A 22,830-nucleotide genomic window follows, 5' to 3' on the forward strand; every position below is an offset into this window, starting at 1 on the left:
TCCAAGCCAATGACATTTCAGGGCTACTAAGTGAGTGCTGAGATACATTCAAGGTACACATTGTTTACAAGAAGATGTTGATGCAAAGTTGCATGGATTTTGTGAGAGAGATTAGGCTGGATGGGTTGATGATATGAGAAGCACTTCCGGATGTGCGTTCTCTCTTGGTTTGGGTGTATTTTCATGAGCATCCAAGAAGCAATAAGTCGTGGCACAATCTTCTGCTGAGGCCTAGTATATTTGGTCAATCATTGGTAACTTTACAAGCAATGTGGCTAAGGAGAATCTAGGAAGACAATTGTGTAAAGCAAGAAGAAACTACTCCAATTTTATGGGACAAGAAGTCTGCCATTACCACGACAAAGAATCCCATCTACCATAGCCGTATAAAGCACATTGCATTAAACATCACTTCATTAAAGAGGTCATGTAGAATTAAGAGATTCAACTCAAATATTGCAATACCGAAGGCCGAGAAGACCAATTAGCGGACATTCAGCAAAGCTCTACTGATGGATAAGTTTCAATACTTCAGAGAAACATTGGGTGTCACCAACAAGGCATTAAGGGGGAGTGTTCAAACTGTAATTCCTGTCATGTGTTTGTAATTGTGTCAAAACTAATGTCCTTTTTGGTCTTTTAGTATGTTCAGATGGGTCTTACATTAGACAAGTGTAGGGCTGAGATTTAATGCTTTTATGGATATTTGTATGTAACTGAGAAGTCTATTACAAGGAAGATACAGCAACTCCTGTTTTGTCTCAAATCTGTCCATTGTTTTTGCTCCAGAAATCTGCCTGTTTCAATTTCTTGCATAAGATTACAATATTCTGCTCAAAAGACTCAAAGATTGTTGTATCGAAAGCCAACAGTCTTTTTTTTGATTTCTATGTATCCATGTATGAGACTATGCAGAATCTTCTGATGTGTGATAATTATAGAATGACAGCTTAAAAGTGTCCTATGCAGGTTGATATATTATGCTGGATTTTATTGCCCGTTTTGGTGGATCACCTACTCTACAGCTTATGCAAGAACTCTATCATTTTCCATCTCCATGATTTGTTGTTTCTGTATACTGCTGTGAAACAAATATGCAGACGAGTGGGAGTCTTTCCAAGAATAATTCTTTGAGACTGACACCTCAGCAGTCTCTTCGCCGCTTGGGGTTGTGTTCTCAAGTAGCAACTGGACAGCACTCCTCCCCAATTGTCTTTCCCGAAAAACGTGGCAAGGTGAAGGCTTCCAGGCGTGGTGACACAAGTGTCAACAGTGATGATCTCAAGAAAGCAAAAAGGGAGGAACACAGGATTGATATTGGAGATGAACAGTCTGACTTGTTGGGATATGAAGTGTTTTCTGGAAAGCTGGTTTTGGATAAGAGAAAGACAAATAAAAATGATGATACACAAACTTCAACAGAGATTTTGAACCAGGATGCTGTTGATGCAAAACTCACAAGCAAGGCATTAGTCTGGGGTTCTCATGTGCTCTGTCTAGAGGATGTGATTTCGGTGGGATGTTTTTAGATTGTTCTGCTTTTTTTCCTGAATAAATAACCTCTACTTTTATAATTGGACTGAATATATAATTCCACGACTTTGCAGGTATCGTACAACGTTGGTATCAGACATTTTACTATTCATGCATACACTGTGAAAAAGGGTTCATGTGGCCTTTCTTGCTTTATGAAAACTGGGAGAAGTCGGAAGGATTTTCGCTTCTTGGCTTTTACCTCTGAAGAAGCAGTCCAGTGGGTTACTGGATTTGCTGACCAGCAGTGTTTTGTGAATTGTTTGCCTCATCCTTTGAAGCAGGCTTCAGAAATGGTTGCTAGTGATTTTCCTTATGAATTACGCATAAAATGTAAGAGTCCACCTAAAATGCTCGTGATTTTAAATCCACGATCTGGACGCGGTCGTTCGAGTAAAGTTTTTCATGGGATGGTGGAACCAATATTTAAGGTATGTAGACATTTCTGGAATATTCTAGTTATCTTGAGAGTTTTGAGTCTAATACCCACAATGGATGACTATGAAAATTGTTAGCATTTTTTGATACTTGTTCAAACCTTTACGCACTACAATTGAGGAATCTTTAAGATAGCTAGATGCTGACATGCTGTTGAATGCAACTGGTAGGGTCAGACCTTATCCCTCCACTCCAAACACCTAACCTAATTAGGTCAGACAATTTTCATTTTTGCCTATTAAATTTCTTTTTCTAGAGACGTTGAACATGCTTTAATGTACCCCGCCCCCTACCCCCACCTTACTGACCACCATTGCCTATCCCTCAACTTCTCATCTCTGATTCTCACTGGCTTTCGTCTGCCGCCTACTGTGGCTATTGGCGCTTCCATCACAGCCACCTACTATCGCCACTTTGGGCTCTCTCCGAAATGGTCTCACATCTCAGGTACACTCTCTCAGATTTCTCCACCCGGCTTTTCCTTCACTGTTCTCCCCCTCCTAGCTCCATTCTTCACACATTGCCACCTCCCGGCTCTCCACAGATCTCGCCCTCCTGATTTCCCTACCGTCACCTCGAAGTCCCCCTCCCTTAGAATAACTCTCTCCTTCCCCCTCCCTACACCATTGCAACCCTCATTCCCCAATGTCCCCCCTCCTCCATTCTCGCTTCCCCTCCCTCACAAATCACAATAAGTCCCCCTCCATTGTCACCCCTCTCCTAGGTCCCCTTCCCTACCTCTTATATGTTTTTTCTTTTTCTAATTATATTTGCATAATTATTTCAAAGGTATTTTTTTTAGGAGAATTAGTTTATTTAATGGATATAATAATGTGACATCAAAAAATATATATATTTGATTTTTTTAATTATGTTTTTACTATTTTCTTTAATTTTGCAAGTCACAAAGCTACCCACCCAACTGCCAAGTTGAAACGCGTATAACATCTAACCAACCCTCTGGTTTTATACTAAGAGACATATACACGGACATGGGACAAAACTATTCTAAAAAAATTAGGATATGGATACGATGGGGATAAACCAAACAAATCAAACTAAGTTTTATGTTCCAATCAAGTAGGGTTGACTATATGAATATTTTTTTGTCATTCAACTCTATTAAGGTCTATACGTTAAGTTATATTACATCAATTCATATCTGTTTCGCTATTGCACCCTATGTCAACTTAAAGTCTTCACCTCCTCCTAGCATCTCCATTATGGTGATCCTATTACTCTCCCTTACTGTTGCATCTATAGGCCTTTGTTGTACATGACCAAATCATTTTAACTAGTTCTCTCTTAACTTATCTTGGGGTGTGTCCAATCACAAAATGCATGTGTACATGAAGTGTCCCCAACATGTCCAAAAAAATAATAATTAAAAAAATTGACACCCCATGGGGCGTGTTGGACACGTCGATACGTGTCCCCACTGTGTCAGAAATAGACATGGCACCTATTAGCAAGTACAATAAGGTAAACCATGACCTAAAAAAAGCTTTTTGGTGAATTTGCAAGTTTGTTGATTGCTTTACATCTCTCTCTCTCTCTCTCTCTCTCTGCACATCCTTCTTCTGGAACATTTCATTCCATGAACTTTTGAATTTTCAAGAGGTGACAACTTAGGTTCTCCAATAGTATTATGGATTGCATCTACGGCTGCTTTTGGGAGTTAAAAGTCAAATAGTTGGCCGTGATAATCCTTAGTATGCAGAAGTAGCAGATTTATAGTTTTGTTCTTAATCATATCATGTAATTTATTTAAGAGTTGCAACCTGTGACAGCTTGCAGGGTTTAAGATGGAGGTAGTCAAAACAAAATCTGCTGGTCATGCTAGAAAACTTGCCTCCAATGTTGATTTCACCACATGCCCTGATGGTATCTCCAACTTTCATTCTGTTTTATAGTTTGTTTCATATTTGGTTTTGGCATGCAGCTTAAATATATATATATATATATATATATACGTATTTTTTTTTTAGACTGTCATTCATTCGTGATATTGTTTTGCAGGAATTATATGTGTTGGAGGTGATGGAATTGTTAATGAGGCAAGTCATTTTCAAGATTTGGGTCATTTTGTTCATTCAAATTCTACAAATGAACTTTTTCTTGCATATTTAATTAAATTTCCTTCATCCTATATATAATAGATATACATATTTCTAAGTATATATGTTTGCAATTGCATATATATATATTTGAGTATATTTTTTTTTAATATGAAAATTTGTGGAGTTTGCAGTTTGCCCATATTAATTTTGTTCAAGACAGCACGAATTCTTTATCCTCTCCTTGAGTTGGCAAAATTTAATTGATAACTTTGAGATGGAAATTACGTTCTTTATTTTTTAGGATTGGTGAGAGGGTAGGAGCGACAACTGGTGTGTGAAAGCCCTACTTGGGCATGAAAATAGGAGCCCCTACTGTGTGTGTGTTTTAATATGTATATGCATATATAGAATTGTAAATTATAATAATTAAAATGAATCTTACGATTCACGATTCATTGTATTAGCAAAACGACTCACAATTTGACAACAATTGTTTGTTACTATCATCTTTTAGCTTTGTGACAGGTTTAAAGCTGTATAATATATCACAACTCAGTGTTAGTTTCATTATGCTATTTATAAAAGTGGTTACGCACAGAAATGTTGCAATTCCCCTAAGAATCCAATTTGGTGGGAAGTCTACAGGTTGTTAATATTAGCATATCTATTAATATGAAAGGAATTTATAAGATTTGGAGTTGGATGAGATTTGGGTTCTGTTAGATTACCAACTCTGCTAAAATCTTTGTCGTTATTAGAAGGGCCAACAATATATGTATCAAGTTAATATCATCTCTCACATGTGACCCCATCTCACCATGGAGAGACAAACAAATGAACAAACAAACAAAACTAAACAAGGTGCATCAACACACAAAATAGAGTGCAAAATAGCAAACATAATGGAAAAAAAGAAAAAAAGAAATAAAAAGAACACGTATTAGGAGCTGTGAACTTGACCTTTTGGAAACCAAGCTCTAATATCAACTAGTTGGAAATGAGCCCAACAATGTTATCAAGCTTTTTAGCAGTCCCTTTTTGAGAAATTTTATTAATTGGCTAGCCTGAAGAGTGCGAAGATGTTTTGTTGTGCAAAGGGTCAAACTTTGGGGCATTTAGAGTGGAAATTGTTTAGGCAAGGCATATATGGTCATCCTAAGTGCCATCTAAGGTGGCCTGATGTAGAACATGTAGTGCGAAATGCCTCCCGAAAACCCCTCTCACAGAACTTTGTAGAAAACATGACAAAATAAACACAAGTAGAGAAAAAGCATGGGAAGAGAAGACAATGATTTATGTGGTTCCCTCAACTTGAGGTACGTCCATGGACAACACTGACAATTTCACTATTTCAAAAAGAAAGTTACAAATGCATCTCACACTTTCTCTAACCACAAATGCCTCACTCTTGTTTCCTCTCAACTTGCCATCTCAGTTACAAATGAGCCACAATATATATAGTGTTCATAGGTTCCAAATACATTGGTAATGAGGGGGATGAATATTCAAATACATGAACAATAATTAATCCATGCTTGTACATGTCATAATGATGATACGTGAACCATCAAATGAACTACCAAATGCATCCACCTCCCAATGCATATATCCATTGTCCTGCATGTATCCAATTGAATGCAATACATAAAACCAAATGCTATATATATGTGTGTGTATCCAAATGGAATTGAGCCAATTCCTAACAAATCTCCACCTTGTGAAAATCCCAAACAACGCTGTGGCGCCAACACCCTCGAAAGGGTTCAAACACGAACAATGTTGATCAAATCCAAACAATGCCTGAACTTGATCCCCGATACCACTTTTGTCAACATGCTACAGTTTCAATCTTTTGAAGAACAATGCTCCCTTTATTCAAAATTTCCCTAACAAAATGAAACCGTACTTCAATATGTTTAGTTTGAAAATGATGAACTCAGTTCTTCGCCAAATGAATTGCGCTCTGACTGTCACAGTAAATATTAACATTTTCGTGAGTAACTCCTAAATCTTCAAGCAATCCATGTAACCAAATACCCTCCTTAATGGCCTTAGTCACGGCCATGTATTTTGCTTTGGTGGTTGATAGAGCAATTGTAGATTGTAACGTTGATCTCCAACACAGGTCCTTTTGCAAGTGTAAACAAATACCCTGTAGTTGATTGTCGCTTATCCAAATCACCAGTATAATCTGAATCTGCATATCCAACATGTTGACCAAGTCCTTCATCCTTTTCAAACATCAAACCAACATTGATAGTACTGAGGATGTATCAAAGAATCCACTTGACTGCTAGCCAGTTACCTTTCCTTGGGTCATGCGTATATCTACTCACGATACTAACAGCTTGAGAAATGTCGGGTGTAGTACACACCATTGCGTACGTTAAGCTACCAACCACATTTGCATATGGAACATGATCCATATAATCACGCTCTTCTTCAGTACTTGGAGACATCAAAGCATTGAGCTTGAAATGTGGGGCCAAACTCACCGATTTGGTTTTTTCACCCATACCAAACTGTTGCATAACTTTCTTCAAATACTATGTCTGAAACAAGCCAGCCGTACCTTTCAATCTATCTCTTTTAATTTGCATCCCCAAAATCTTCTTAGGTCTCCAAGATCCTTCATCTCGAATTCACTGCTTAGCAAAGCTTTCAACTTGTCTATCTCCATCAAACTTTTAGATGCGATGAGCATGTCATCAACATATAAAAGTAAATATATGAAGGAACCATAACTTAGCTTTTGAAAATACACACAATGATCATATTGGCCTATGTGTATTTTTGCCCAATCATAAATTGATCAAATTGCTTGTACCATTGTTTGAGGGGCTGTTTTAAAGCATACAACGATTTTCTCAATTTGCAAACAAGATCCTTATTTCCCACAACCTTAAATCCATCAGGCAGAGACATATATATTTCTCTTTCTAAATCACCGTGCAAGAAAGCAGTTTTGACATCAAGTTGAACTAATTAAAGGTCAAATTGTGCCACCAAAGCTAGCAAAATACGAATAGAAGAGTGCTCCACAACTGGAGAAAATACCTCATTATAATCTACTCCTTCCTTGCTTCTGTGCGTAGCCTTTAGCCACCACTCTAGCATTGAACTGTACACCATTATTTCCTAGAGTACCTTTCTTCTTGGTGTAAATCCATTTGCATCCAATTGCTTTCTTTCCTTTTGGAAGTTGCACCAACTTCGAACTATGATTTTGGTGTAGAGATTTCACCTCTTCATTCATTGCCTTATTCCATTATGAACTTTTTGAATTTCTATGCCTTCTCTATAGGTAGACAAAATATCATCCTCAACTATAGGAAGTGCATATGCCACCATGTTGGCAAATCTTGCATGTTTTCGAATCTCTCTTTTTGGTTTATTGAGTGCAATCGAATATGGTATACGTGGAGAGTTTTCTTTTAATTTTGTTGTCTTTTTCTTTTCTTGGTGGACTTCTTGTCCTGCTTTGCACTTTTGTGTATTTCTCCCTCGCTATTTATTTAATAAAATTGTTTTGTTGTTGATAAAAAAAAAAAAAAAATGGAGAGAGAGAGAGAGAGAGAGAGAGAGAGAGAGAGAGAGAGAATAAGGAAAATAAAGATGTATGATATATATGAAGCATGGGTACTTCGACAAACATGCTGTACCCGTACCAAGTACTTAGGCCTCGTTTGGGAACATGCTATTTTAGTAATTTTTTAGCTTTTTGGCTAAAATATGAGGTAAAAAAAACTAGTATGTTTGGGGTGACTTTTTAATTTTTTACGAAAAGATGTGCAAAAAGTAGAGAGAAGAGAATCTTTGACTTTTTGGTATAAGTTATAGCCTTTTTGGCTTTTTGGCTAAATTGTTAATTTGCCAAACGAGGCCTAAGATACTTTGTATGGCATTTCTACATACTTATCAGGTATACGAAACACGTATCCAAAATTTTCGTTCTTAATTTTTGGCGTACCCAGATGTATCTAATATATACTCAAGCCGTATCGTACCGTGCCTCAATTGAAACATTATTTTCTTCTAGCACAAAGGTAAAATTAATTTCATTGCGCTTCTTTTTAATTTTTATTTTTATACTTAGTATGATTTTAAAATTAAGTTATGGTTTGTAAGTTATTTAATATAATGATACTTAATTTTGATTTATACCTTTACTTTTTGGCATTCAATGTGAATTGTAGATTAAATTTTAACAAATTAAATAATTTAACTAATTTTTGCATTATTTTAAATTAAAAATTAATATTTTTTACAAACATATCCTGCCATATCCGTACCTTATTTTTTTTAGATTTTATGGTATCAATGTACCCATATCTTACCCATACCTGTACCCGTGCTTCATATAATATACATACATATATTTATAGATATACAGAGCTCTTCCAACTATTCAACTTTTATTCATCTTCAAAGTCTAAAGTCATTTTACACCAACAAAGCCTATTTATAGGACCTTGGAAACACATAAATATCCTCTAAAACTAAGCTAACTTAACAGAGTAACCCAATATTTGTCTCTTGAGTTTCTAAAAGTTATAATAAAATAAAACTACAACAATATTAAATCAAAGACTCCTAATAAGACTAATTACTTAATTATAATGATCAAATAATCATATTTTTTTAGGTCCTCAAGTCAACTGGGCTATATTATATATGTAGTTTCCAAATTTGCGTTAGTTGCCCACTAGTTCATTCTTGTGTGAGTGAGTGATATGAGATTCTGATGTAGTTAGAACTAATATTGTTGTTATGTTTAGCACCATAAGAGTGAGTTAGAGTTAGTTGAGTCTTTTATCCTATAAACAGGTGGTTAGGTCCCTCTAGTATTTAGTTTATGATATTTTGATAAAGAATATTTTAGAACTTGAGAGCTCTTGTACCCATTTTGGGGTTTTCTCTCTCTAATGAAAGTTCGTTCTTGATTGGTTCCATCATTTTGGTATCAGAGCTCTAGGATTGGTCTTTTGGTCCTATTCCATATTGCAAGAAGGATTTCAAGAACCAAATTCAATTGCAAGAACCATATTTGGTGATTGAAGATCTGAAATCCTAGTTTTAAGCTTGATCTTCGGTAACTAAACTCGTATACCAGCCACGAACCTAACAAGCAATTTCCAACTTGAGTCTATAGATTGAATATGTACTTCAAAAGTGAGACTATCAGCATCGCGACTTGTTTAGTCCTAAGATTTGACATCTTGTTTTGATTTCGACTCAAATTCGAACCTGTGGGTGAACATCGATGTCAATTTGAGTTTCGCACTTGGCCCTTGATTTGGATTCAACTTTGCAACTGGATTGAAGTCTTCGGTTCGCAATCTGATTCATTGCTGAAGTTCAACTTCGTGGGTTCAAGGCCGACTCCCAATCGCGACTCGCAGGACCTTTTGCAATATGAGTTTTGAGTTCTAGGTTGATTCGGTAATCAGTGGCCCTCGTTTGTGACCTACGAAGGTGCATAGAACTGGCCTTGGATTCTTCGCAGGCCTTGAACGAAGGAGACCTTCGTACTGCTTGGGTCTTTGTTCTTTGACTCTCTTGTCCATGTTTATGACTTCTGACTTGAGTCCATCTCTGATTTAGCTATTTTGCCTTCAATTAGCAAACTCTGCAATTCTTGATTTGGGACGTTTGATTCTTGATTTAATTCTTGATCCTAATTTTGGATTGTTGATCTATATCTGGTTGGGATTTGATTGGGCTCATTTTGCTTATATTGTGTTCTTGAATTGTTTGAACTATTGCACTATTTGGATTTTTTGGGTAGTTCCATTATTGTTCTTGAACTGTTGATCGAATTGGGTTTGTGATTTGAACATTTGGGGGTTTCAATGGCTCAACAAGGTTGAGGTCTAGGGGTGGCCGTGGTAGGGCTTATGCTACGAATTTGGGTGAAGAAATCGAGATGAATCTTTCAATTGAAAGGAGCATTGGAAACCAAAATCAACAAAATGAGATTGAAGAGTTGAGTTCACAAATAGCTACCTTGGTTGGAAAGGTGCAATGCTTGCAACTTCATTCTAAAGGTAGTAATGGTTCCAAGGATCATCAACTAGATGATTTCTTTCATGCTCTGCATAGGTGTAGATCATGTTCAACTGGGTTGAATTCCGAGTGGAATGACACTGTTAAGGATTTAGTGTTTCCCGAATTTCATGGAAGCTACAATCAGGATGTCTTTGAGGAGTCATTTGGAGTGTTATGATGTGTCGGAAGCAAGGAAGGTGAAATTGGTCTCTCAAAGCTTCAAAGGTCACGCCTCTAATTGGTGGAAACAATTACAAGTTGGTAGGCAAAGAAATGGCCAAGAAAAGGTTAGAGTGGAAGAAGATGAGGAAGGAGCTCATGGACCACTTATTGCCATCTAATCATATGCCACCTTTGTTGGTTGAGAAGCAACCAAAGAAGGGCATTTCAAATTCCGGACATCAATACCAAAGCGGTTTTGCAATCGGACAACCATTCTATGACTATGTCCAGGTTGGTTATTCAACTAGTGCTGGAATGCAAGAGACTTGTGATGATGGATGTCATCATAAGATACTCTTTAGTGACGAGGTGGTTGAACCAAGATATAATGAGGAAGAAGCTTCTATCTTTGGTGAAGAAGACATGGAGGAAAATTGTGGCAACAAACAAGATTGTTGTCAAGCTCATTCTATTTGTGATGAAGATATTCCCATCTTTGATCAAGATGTGGAAGAAGACTATGGTCAAGATGTTGCCATCTTTGACGACGATAGTGAACCGACTATGAAGGAGTTCCAATCTTTGACCACTATGATGTTGAAGATGACTTTCTTGTACAGAGTCAAGGTGTCCTTGAAGATGAAGAAAGATTTGTAGATGAAACAAGTTTTGCTCTTACATCACTTCCCATGAAGGAAGTGATTGCAATCCCACCATCTATCCTTTATCTACATTCCAAGAAAATTATGATGGAGAGTCATGACATTGAAGTTTCATGGGTGTTGAATGAACTTTGTTTCCTAAAAATGCCTCTTATGCTATCTTCAAAGTTTGTGTTGATTTAGTACCCGGCCCAGCTGCGTAGAGGAAGGATGTGTTTATTTTGAGCCCACGTGAGAAGTGTCACTTTAATGACATCTTGCTTCCAAAACGGCATGCTACATGGGTGGCCTATTCACACCTCAACATGGCTTCGGTTGATGTCCATAAAAGAGAACTCGTTTTGATGGAAGGATATTTGCTAGGATGATCTTTGAATAAGGACTTGCAACTACTTAACCTTGTTCGCTGTTGCATGTCCATCATACTTCTATAAGGCATTTGTTTGAGTCATTTTGTTGTAGTCCCAACTTGAGGACAAGTTGTTTTCTTTAGAGGGGAAGTCGGATGTAGTTAGAACTAGTATGGTTGTTATGTTTAACACCGTAAATGTTAATTAGAGTTAGTTGGGTCTTTTATCCTATAAATTGGTGGTTAGGCCCTCTAGTATTTAGTTTATGATATTTTGATATTGAATATTTCAAAGCTTGAGAGCTCTTGTACCCATCTTGGGATTTTCTCTCTCTAATGAAATCTCTTTCTTGATTGGCTCCATTAGATTCCATGTTTATTTGTTGTTTGCTTATATTTGTTTGGTTATTTTTGTTTGACATGAGGATCAAGTTACATAGCATTGTTCTTGTGCAGGTTTTAAATGGTCTACTCAGTAGAGACAACCAGAAAGAAGCAATTTCAATTCCAATTGGAATTATACCGGCTGGTTCAGATAATTCTTTGATTTGGACTGTTCTAGGAGTTAGAGATCCAATCTCAGCTGCAATAGCTATAGTGAAGGTAATGCTCTTCTTTTCCCTTACATACACTATCAAATGATAGGTTGCTGATTATTCCGTGAGAATCTAATGCTTGTGCTCTTAAATTTTATAACTATCTAACAAATCTGATCCTTCTTATTCTTGGTAACACATATTTGATAATGTAGCAATTGGATATCTGAAATTCACCCCCCCCCCCTTTCTTTAATTGGTTATTGTGCAGCTCATTGTTTGTTCTTTACTTGATCATTAATGTTTATTCTTTACTCAATCATTAAGTGCTGAGCATAGGTGATATTCAGTCACAATTTTCCATTTCACTATATCGGTTCTGCAAAATGAATTCTTTGATGCTGTTTTTATCTTTTTTGTAAGTACCTTTTGTTAAGGAATAGTTATGAACCTATTCCTATCAGTATTGTCCAAGCACTTGGTTTTTTCCCCATGCTTGTGCTTTTGTGCTTTTCTTTTTTGTTTTATTTTTGTGCACAAAGACATATCTTAACAGTTTTCAGTTATTCAAGATTTGAAGTTTAATTTAATACAAAAGACTACATATAAACAAAAGACCAAATCAACTAATAACTGTTGTTGAAGTGCTGCTACTCTTATCAGGGTTGTAAAACAAACCAGTCTACTCAAGCTCGACTCGTTTATGGCTCACTAAAAGCGTATTTGAGAGAAGCTTGTTATATAAATAAGCCAACGTGAGCACATTTTGAGGCACACTAATTTTTTAGCTATGTTTGAACTCACCTCTAAGCTTTATATGCAGCATAAAAATGTATATATATAAAGCTACTTGTGTATACATATATATATATATATATATGAAGGGACCTCATTGCTTAGTGGTGTGTTTTGTCAAGTTAGCAATATTTAACCAATTTCACGAGTGGCTTTAGAGTGATTTCTTCTGTAGAGGTACATGGTGGAGTTCAAGTAACGCCATTTTAGGTGGAATGTTTTGTGCTCTCTACTCAAGGTGGGTCATGTGGGTATCAAGAGGATTTTTCCTTTTGGTGGATATTCTACTGAGTCAGATATTCTATGGGTGTGGTGCAAGGCTGCTGGAAATTTGTGTTAATGTATATAATAAGATAGTGGCATGTATATAATATGATAGTGGTGTTGGTGGTAGATAGTGGCATGTATAGAATATGATAGTGGTGTTGGTGGCAATGTATATAATATGATAGTGGTAGATAGTGGTAATATATAATATGTAAGTGGCATATAATGGGTTATAATGATGTTTGTAATATCTCCTATATAAGGAGTGTCATTTGGTCTTGTAAGATAAGAAGTTTTGAATATAACAGAAATATATTCCTTCTTCCTCATATTTTCGGAGTTCTTCTTCCTCATATTTTCTAAGTTGGTATCAGAGCAACAAAAAACACAGCAGCCCTAAAACCGTCATAGCCATGTCGGAAGTCACGTCCGAAACCACTTCAACCCCTGCCGCTGCCATTCCGGTGAAAACGTCCAACTCTCACTCTGTCCAAATCACCACCATCCGCCTAAATGGTGATAATTTTCTCCGCTGGTCACAATCTGTCCGGATGTATATCCGTGGGCAAGGAAAGATCGGTTACATCACTGGTGACAAGAAGGCTCCTGCTGTTAATGATCCGCTGTTCGACAGTTGGGACGCTGAAAACTCCATGGTTATGACATGGTTGGTCAATTCCATGGAGGAGGATATAAGCTCTAATTACATGTGCTATACTACTGCACAAGAATTGTGGGATAATGTTAGTCAGATGTATTCTGACCTAGGAAATCAATCTCAAGTTTTCGAATTAACTTTGAAGTTGGGAGAGATTCGTCAAGGAGATGATTCCGTCACCAAATATTTCAATTCGTTGAAAAGGTTGTGGCAGGATCTTGACATCTTCAACACATACGAATGGAAATCGGTTGACGACTGCAACCACCACAAGAAAACTGTGGAAGACAGCCGTATTTACAAGTTTCTTGCCGGCCTCAACATTGAGTTCGATGAAGTGCGAGGAAGAATTATTGGCAGACCTCCTCTCCCATCCATTGGCGAAGTATTTGCCGAAGTCAGAAGGGAAGAGAGCCGAAGGAGCGTCATGCTTAAGAAAAAAGGTACTGGTGAATCAATTGAAATTTCTGCTTTAATTAGCGATGCTGCGGCCAACAAGGCTGCAAATTACCAGCGCAGGTTTGATGATAAGCCACGGGTCTAGTGTGATTTTTGCAACAAGTCTCGCCATACACGCGAAACGTGTTGGAAGATCCATGGCAAACCTGTCAACTGGAAAAGCAGCAAACAAGGAGAGAAGAATCGTGGCTTTCCTACCGCTAATGAAGCCGATTCAGGTCCCTTCAACAAAGAGCAGATTGATCAACTCTTAAAGCTGATAAAATCCAACTTCTCATCCGGTACTCCTAGTGTTTTGTTGGCACAAACAGGTAGAAATCCTAAAGCCTTCTCTTGCCTAAACTTCTCTCCGTGGATCATAGATTCCGGTGCCTCCGATCACATGACTAGTTTTTCCCATTTATTTAGTACCTATTTCCCTTGTTCTGGTCATGACAAAATCAGAATAGCCGATGGTAGTTTTTCACCTATTGCAGGAAAAGGATTTATTAAACTAACTGAGAAAATTAATCTCAATGCTGTTCTTCACGTCCCCAACTTAGCCTGTAACCTTTTGTCTGTCAGTAAACTATCTAAGGATTCTAATTGTCGTGTTACATTTTTTGAATCCCATTGTGAATTTCAGGACCAGAACTCGGGGATGATGATTGGGCGTGCTAGGATGCTTGAAGGTCTTTACTACTTTGATGAAGTACCTGTTAGTAATAAAAAAGCTCAGAGCTTTAATAGTACTAGTTCAATCTCTGTTCGAGAAAAAATAATGCTATGGCACTATAGGCTAGGACATCCTAGTTTTCTTTATCTGAAACATTTATTTCTAGAATTATTTAAAGGGATTGATTGTTCTTCTTTTCATTGCGAAAGTTGCATTTTTGCAAAATTTCATCGCTCTACTTATTTGCCAAAACCTTACCAGGCTTCCAAACCTTTTTATTTGATTCATAGTGATGTTTGGGGCCCTTCTAAAATCACTACTCTTTCTGGTAAAAGATGGTTTGTTACATTTATTGATGACCATACCCGCTTATGTTGGATTTATTTGATGAATAAAAAATCTGACGTGAAAAATTTATTCACAAATTTTTACAATATGATTGAAAACCAATTTCAAACCAAAATTGGTATTTTACATTCTGATAATGGAACAGAATATTTCAATGAGCAGTTGGGTGAGTTTTTGGAAAAAAAAGGGATTTTTCATCAATCTACATGTCGGGATACCCCTTAACAAAATGGCATTGCAGAACGAAAAAATAAACATCTACTTGAAGTAGCGCGTGCTATAATGTTTTACATGCATGTTCCTAAATATTTATGGGGTGAAGCAATTTTAACAGCCTCTTATTTGATAAATAGGATGCCTACAAAGGTGTTAACATACAAAACACCTTTTGATTGTCTCAAAACTTTTTTTCCTGACACGAGGTTGTTTTCTGATTTACCCGCCAAAGTTTTTGGATGTACTGCCTATGTTCATGTTCCCAGTCAATTTCGTTCAAAACTTGACCCCCGTGCTATAAAATGTGTTTTTTTGGGTTATTCCTCAAACAAAAAGGGGTATAAGTGTTTCGATCCTCAAACCAAGAAATTTCATGTGAGTATGGATGTGTCATTTGTGGAAACAAAATCCTATTTCCCCAACACTTCTCTTCAGGGGGAGACAAGTGGAGTAGAAGATCGTTTTTGGGATATTTCTATCCCGCTCCCCAATGTCATTTATCCTACACAAAAACCACATCTGTCTGATAATGATCACTTAGGAGAACCAAGTTCTATGGTGCCTAGTCAAAAAGATTCTTGTTTAGGGGGAGAAGTACTACAAAATGATCTAAATCCTGAGCTTCAGGTTTATACTAGGAAGCGATTTCATCTGAGGAATAATGACCCGAATGTCCATCCTAATGACCCGAATGTCCACCCGAGTTCTGGCATCGAAATTTTAGGTAATCCTATTCCTTCTATTTCCGACCTTGATGTTCCTATAGCAATTAGGAAAGGTGTCCGAAATTGCATTAAACATCCTATTGCAAATTACCTCTCCTATCAAAGACTGTCTAAAAACCATAGAGCTTTCACATCTAGGATTTCACACTTGTTTGTTCCAAGGAATATACAGGAAGCATTGGATGATCCGAATTGGAAATTAGCAGTCATGGAGGAGATGAATGCTTTAAGGAGAAGTGGTACTTGGAGATAGTTGATCTACCCAAAGACAAGAAAACAGTTGGATGTAAATGGATGTTTACGATAAAATGTAACGCAGATGGAAGCGTTGAGAGATATAAGGCGAGACTGGTGGCTAAAGGCTTCACTCAAACTTATGGGATCGACTATCAGGAGACGTTTGCTCCTGTTGCTAAAATAAATTCCATCAGAGTACTGTTATCTCTTCCAGTAAATTCAGATTGGCCTCTACATCAACTTGACATTAAAAATGCATTTCTCAATGGTGATCTTGAAGAGGAGGTATTCATGAGCCTACCGCCGGGATTTGAGCAGAGACTTGGAAGCGACAGAGTATGCAGATTGAACAAGTCATTATACGGACTCAAACAATCACCAAGAGCGTGGTTTGAACGCTTTGGGAAGGCAGTTATCAGTTGTGGCTTCTCGCAGAGTCAAGCAGATCACACAATATTTTATAAACATTCAAAAAACAGTAAAATTGCAATTTTGATTGTTTATGTTGATGACATCATTTTAACTGGTAATGATGAAGCAGAGTTAGCAGCCCTCAAAGAGAAACTCGCAAAAGAATTTCACATTAAGGATCTGGGAGCCCTCAAGTATTTCCTCGGAATGGAATTTGCAAGATCCAAGGAAGGTATATTCGTTAATCAGAGAAAATATGTTCTTGATCTCCTTGGAGAAACAGGTATGCTTGGTTGTAAGATGGTGGAGACTCCGATCGAGCCTAACTTGAAGTTACAAGCTGCTAAGGCTGAAGAAGTCAAAGAGAGGGAACAATATCAGCGACTTGTAGGGAAATTGATTTACTTGTCTCATACGCGGCCTGATATTGCCTTTGCAGTCAGCATGGTAAGTCAGTTCATGCACTCACCAGGGGCAGAGCACTTTGAGGCCGTTTATAAGATCTTAAGATATTTGAAAGGAACTCCAGGGAGAGGCTTACTGTTCAAGAAACATGGACATCTTCAAGTTGAAGTATACACAGATGCAGACTAGGCAGGAAGTGTTACAGACAGGAGATCAACATCCGGATACTGCTCCTTTGTAGGTGGGAACCTAGTTACATGGCGGAGTAAAAAACAGAATGTGGTAGCTAGAAGTAGTGCAGAAGCAGAGTTCAGAACTGTTGCCCATGGAATCTGTGAAGTAATGTGGATTAAAAGAATTCTTGAAGAATTAAAGCTTTCTCACCCGACACCTATGAAGGTCTATTGTGACAACAAAGCAGCTATATCTATAGCTCATAATCCAGTTCTACATGATCGCACAAAACATATAGAAGTGGATAAACATTTCATCAAGGAGAAAATCAATGCTGGCATAATTTGTATGACCTACCTTCCAACAGGTGAACAATTAGCTGATGTGCTAACGAAGGGACTACACAAGAAGCAATTTGATAAGCTGACTAGCAAGCTGGCTATGGAAGATATCTTCAAACCAGCTTGAGGGGGAGTGCTGGAAATTTGTGTTAATGTATATAATAAGATAGTGGCATGCATATAATATGATAGTGGTGTTGGTGGTAGATAGTGGCATGTATATAATATGATAGTGATGTTGGTGGTAGATAGTGGCGTTGGTGGTAGATAGTGGCATGTATAGAATATGATAGTGGTGTTGGTGGCAATGTATATAATATGATAGTGGTAATATATAATATGTAAGTGGCATATAATGGGTTATAATGATGTTTGTAATATCTCCTATATAAGGAGTGTCATTTGGTCTTGTAAGATAAGAAGTTTTGAATATAACAGAAATATATTCCTTCTTCCTCATATTTTCGGAGTTCTTCTTCCTCATATTTTCTAAGTAAGGCAAATATGAAATTATTTTTTATTTTTTATTTTTTTTTTTGGGGGGGGGGGGGAGTTGATAATTGTAGGATTTGTGGTTGGAGGGATTCAAGTTTATTAAGAAGCTCAAAACAGTGAAGGATAAGGCCTAGCTTGGGAAGATTGAAAAAAGATAAAAAGTCAAAAAGTCACTATCTTATTTAAGTCACATCATCTTATTTAAGTCACATCACCTCTCTAATACATCACTTCAAACCCAACCCAAACCCAACCCATATTTCATAAAAAGTCAAAAAGTGCACTTATTTAGTCTTCCCAAACTAGGCCTAAGTTAAATGTTTGGAATAAGAATATTTTTGGGGATTTGAGGAAAGTAAAGAATGGCTTTTTTAGAAGAATAAGTTGGATATTTTAGAATCGAGTTAAATGAGTCTCTTAGAAAGGAAAAACTATAGTTAAAGATCAAGTCTGAGGAAGTAGTGGTTAGGAAGCAAATCTCATATTGACAAGAAGCGAAAGTTAGATGGTTGAAGGATGGGATAATAATTCCAAGCTATTTCATAGGGCGAAAAATGGGAAAAGGAATAAGAAGTTGATTAAGAGGTTGAAAACTGAAAAAGTAAAAGTTCCTTTTTATTGATTGATTAGGGTTCCCCTCGACACATTCTCGAATACAATTTTCTTTGTCAATGATTGAAAAAAATGATTAAGGGAGGGTTGTGGAAATGGAATATAAGATAATTAATAAATTTTTTTCTTTCTATTCTAGGTTGTATACTTCGAGTGGGATGGATAGGCTAGGGATTGAGGTTTGGAGTAGTTTCCAATTGAGGCTAGCAAGTCTAATCAGGAAAGACCTAAGAAATTAGGTTACATATTTTTGATTGTGAAAGGGATAAAATGCTAGGATTTGATGAATTTACTGTGGGATGTGGTTAAGATGGATTTGATTAAGGTTTTGCAGAATTTTTGGAAATAATGTAGTGAACACTTGCATGAAAGCTTCATTTATTTGTTTGATTCCTAAGATGAATATTTCTTCAAGGATTGGGGATTTTTGGCGCATTTGTCTTGTCACATCTCTCTATAAAAATTTTGGGAAGTGTTATCAAGAAGATTATAGAGTTTTAGGGGTCACCATTGGAACCAAACATCGGAATGTAAGTCCCATGGATTATTAATCTCGATCCTACGCTATAATCCTCCTAATCAAACATGCCCTAATGGTACTGTTCATCAATCCTCTTGTTCTGATACTCCTTCGCTTAACGGCAAAGCTGACTGCAAAAATCGTCATCTTCTTGACACAACTTGGCCACTCCTTTCATCTTTTGTTCCCTTCCTTTGGGGAGAAGTTGTGCTTACTGCTGCTTACCTTCTCAATAGGATGCCAACTCTTGTCTCTGGCGCTTCTCCTTATGGACGAATTTATGGTGAGATCACCAATTACTCCCTCTTCCATGTCTTTGGTTCTACATGTTTTGTTCTTCTTCCCAAATGAGACCATTCAAAGCTTAGCTCTCGATGTGTATTGTGTGTTCTCTAGGGTTATGGTATTCATTAGAATGGTTACCGTTATGATCCTATGACCAAAAAGCTCTACATATTTCATCATGTCACTTTTCTAGAAAAACTATCTTACTTCACTCTTCTTTCCACTTTTGCTTTCATTACCAGGATGAATTGGTTCATCTTGATCCTTCCCCCGCTGATGTGTCTCCCGATGAGTGTCTATAGTGTTAAAGCATCTGATCTTTCTCTTGTGGCTTCTCCTGGTCCTTTGTCTGGTCCTCTCCTTGTTTACTTGCGTCATCGGTCTCAACCATCCAGGTTTATTGACCCTCCTCCTCCATCTCTGGACCTTGATCTACTTGCATCTTGTTATCCTCCTTTGGATCGCTGTTCGTTGGTCAAATATAATTTCACTAATGCATATTTCTTGTCCTTCTATCGGTCATTTCTATCTTGTCTCCATACTTACTTTGATCCCAGGTCCTATAAAGAAGCTTGACATGATCCAAATTGGGTCACTACCATGAATAATAAGTTAATTGCTCTAGTTAAGACTCAGACTTGGGAGTTGGTTCTGTTTGTTGAAAAAATCTTATTGGCTGCGAATGGATCGACAAGGTCAAGACTCATTCTGATAGTTTTTTAAAATGTTACAATGCTTGCATGGTTGCTTAGGGTTTCTTTTGGGAGTATGGGATTGGCCATGAGGAAACATTTGCTTTGGTTGATAAGACGACTATCGTTCATACTCTTATCTTTGTTGCTGCTATGCGTTAATGGCCTCTGTTTCACCTAGATGTTAAGAATTCTTTTGCAAAGGAGGTTTATATGTGGGCTCCTCCCAGCCTCTCTCATTCCCTAGGTCTTGTTTGTCACTTTCGTTGTGCTCTCTGTGGCCTTAAAAGTCTCCTTGGGCTTGGTATGAGCAATTTCAATCTGTTACTCTACAGCTTGGTTTTTGCCCTAGCGCACATGACTCTGCACTGCTTACCCATCGCACTTCTACTAGACTTCTTCTTGTTCTCTTGCATGTGGATGATGTGATTATGACTAGGTCTGACTCTACTAATAATGTAGTCAAACTTCATTTGTTTCAAGAATTTAAGATGAAAGATTTGGGTCCGCTTAGATATTTTCTTGCTATTGAGGTTGTGTAGACTCCTAAGGGGTATTTTTTTGCCCCCCTCAAAGTATGCAAGTGACATTCTCTCTTGTGCCAATCTCATCGATTACAAGATTGTGGATACTTTTATTGAATTGCATGCTAAGTTCTCTACTTCCGATGGTGTGCTCCTCGATGATCCTACTGCTTATTGAGACTTGTTGGTTATTTAGTCTTTCTTACTGTTACTCGTCAAGATATTTCTCATGTTTTTCACATTCTTGGCCAATTTGTTTTTGCTCCATAGTCTATCCACTGGACTGCCTTGTTACGCATTTTGCGTTACATTCGTGGTACTTTGCTCTAATGCGTACTTGTCTTCCTCCTCAAAATTGACTCTTTGGGCCCATGCAAATGCGATTGGGTTGGTGATATCTTTGGTTGCAAGTCACGTCTGATTTGTGTTTTTTGTGGTGATTCTTTCATCTCGTAGAAAAGCAAAAAAATAGGTGTTTGGTGCTTGCTTTACCGATGAGCTGAATATCGTGCTTGGCCCATGCCACTTCTGAAGTAGTTTTCCTTCATTGGCTTCTTTATGATATGGGTGTTACACTCTCTTCCCTGACTTCGTTGTATTGTGACAATTAGAGTGCAATTCTAATTGCTCATAATTCAGTGTTTCATGAACAGACGAAGCACATGGAGATCAATTGCCACTTTATTCGTCAATATCTCTAGGCTGGCACTATTGTTCTCCCTTTTGTTCCAGAAGTCATATTCGCAGGTTCTAGATGCAACCAGAAGTCCGAAGCGCAAGAACTAGGCAACAATGGAGGAGTGAGAGATGACCAGACAACTTGCGAAGGGGCGTGACTGCAAAATCAAGGCTATGAAGGGTTGCGATGGCCAGAGGGAACTTCGTTGAGGTTGAGAGAGAGACACACTAATGTGGCTGAGTGAAGACAGGATGACGAAGTGGCTATAAAGTGGGCTGCGACATACAATATGCAAAATATGACTAAGAGGAAGGACCTCTGGTGCTGAAATGACGCAAGAACAATGGTTTCCAATGAACTGTTCTAATACCATGTTACACGGTCTTGGGTAGAACTCAACCCCAAAAGCTAGCTCAAGAGGTGAGAGTGCCCTCACGCTTATATGCTTAATATTATTTTAGTACTTCGGCGATATGGGATTTCGCTTCACACCCTCCTCTTTAGTTGGCAGATTTCTTCACGTACTACTTGCTTTCATTTTCTTTTTAGCAAACTTAATCACGTGACATATATGAAATATTTTTATGTTATTTACTTTAGTACGCCTAAGGGTAGTTAGTCTTACTATATGTAAGTAGGAGACTAGGGTCTCTGTCTTTGCCTATTTAACTTGTATTCTTCTTTGGTTAATTTATTTAATAATACAATACACAATATTTTTGGTTACCTATATTATCAAATCAATCATTTCTATATACTATCCCGAATTCACCGTTTTATCTGGAAATCTCGTTAATGTTATCTATTACATAAATTATTCCAAAATGTTCAAACAACGGTTCTTAAAACCAATTCATTTTCAAGGTTACATTTTTCAAATCCCAATCTAAACCTCAAACGAACCAAGTTCAAGTTCTCAAGGTTTCCGAAATAATTCCTAGTTTTCTCAAGATTTATGAAATTCATCAACATACAATCTTTATGAAATTTCAACAATTTTGTATAATAGTTCTCAAATTATAACTAGGTTTTGAAATAATTGGGGTTTTCATTTCGACACAATGCACAATGATATTATTTCTCAAAATAATGGAAGGAGAGAAATTCATAATCATCATTTAAAAACCCAAAATTATTGCATGGATACATGAGAAAATGGTCATCATTTGTGTAATATATCACCACACATACATCATAAAAACCCATGTTCGAAAGAGAGAAGAAAACCCTACCTCTAGCAATGAAGAGAAAACAAATCCGAGGTAATCAAACCTGTGAAACAAAAATTTGGAACGTTGGAAATGTAGACCTCAACAAGCTTTACAACTTTCCTTCTCAGACCAAACTTTGACTGAAATCCAAAGTACGTCCAATCTTGTGTTGAAATTGAGAGAGAGAGAGAGAGAGATTGGAAATGAAATAAGGGGGGAGTCATCCGTGTATATGAGGAAAGAAAAAGAAAAGGCCAAGAAACAACTACATTAGCTGCGTCCAGCAGCCTGTTGCATGTGCGAAGCCTACTAGCCACATGTGGATAGTGGCAG

The 22,830-nt window shown here is 37.3% G+C and overlaps 1 protein-coding gene across 4 annotated transcripts in view; it reads left to right on the plus strand.

Annotated features, from left to right (window-relative positions):
- Nucleotides 1-22,830, plus strand: part of LCBK1 (long-chain base (LCB) kinase 1) — a 55,415-nt gene that overhangs the window by 19,221 nt on the left and 13,364 nt on the right. For all 4 annotated transcript variants that reach the window (XM_082920693.1, XM_082920695.1, XM_082920694.1 and 1 more), the window contains 5 exons: nt 970-1,514; nt 1,608-1,964; nt 3,762-3,855; nt 3,991-4,028; nt 11,709-11,855. In XM_082920693.1, coding sequence (XP_082776819.1) covers nt 1,095-1,514; nt 1,608-1,964; nt 3,762-3,855; nt 3,991-4,028; nt 11,709-11,855 — 1,056 coding nt within the window. In that variant the 5' untranslated portion in view covers nt 970-1,094. The remainder of the gene's footprint in view (nt 1-969; nt 1,515-1,607; nt 1,965-3,761; nt 3,856-3,990; nt 4,029-11,708; nt 11,856-22,830) is intronic.

This window comes from Camellia sinensis, chromosome 3 (genome assembly GCF_055761805.1).
Source record: "Camellia sinensis isolate YWXY chromosome 3, ASM5576180v1, whole genome shotgun sequence".
Lineage (NCBI taxonomy): Eukaryota > Viridiplantae > Streptophyta > Magnoliopsida > Ericales > Theaceae > Camellia > Camellia sinensis.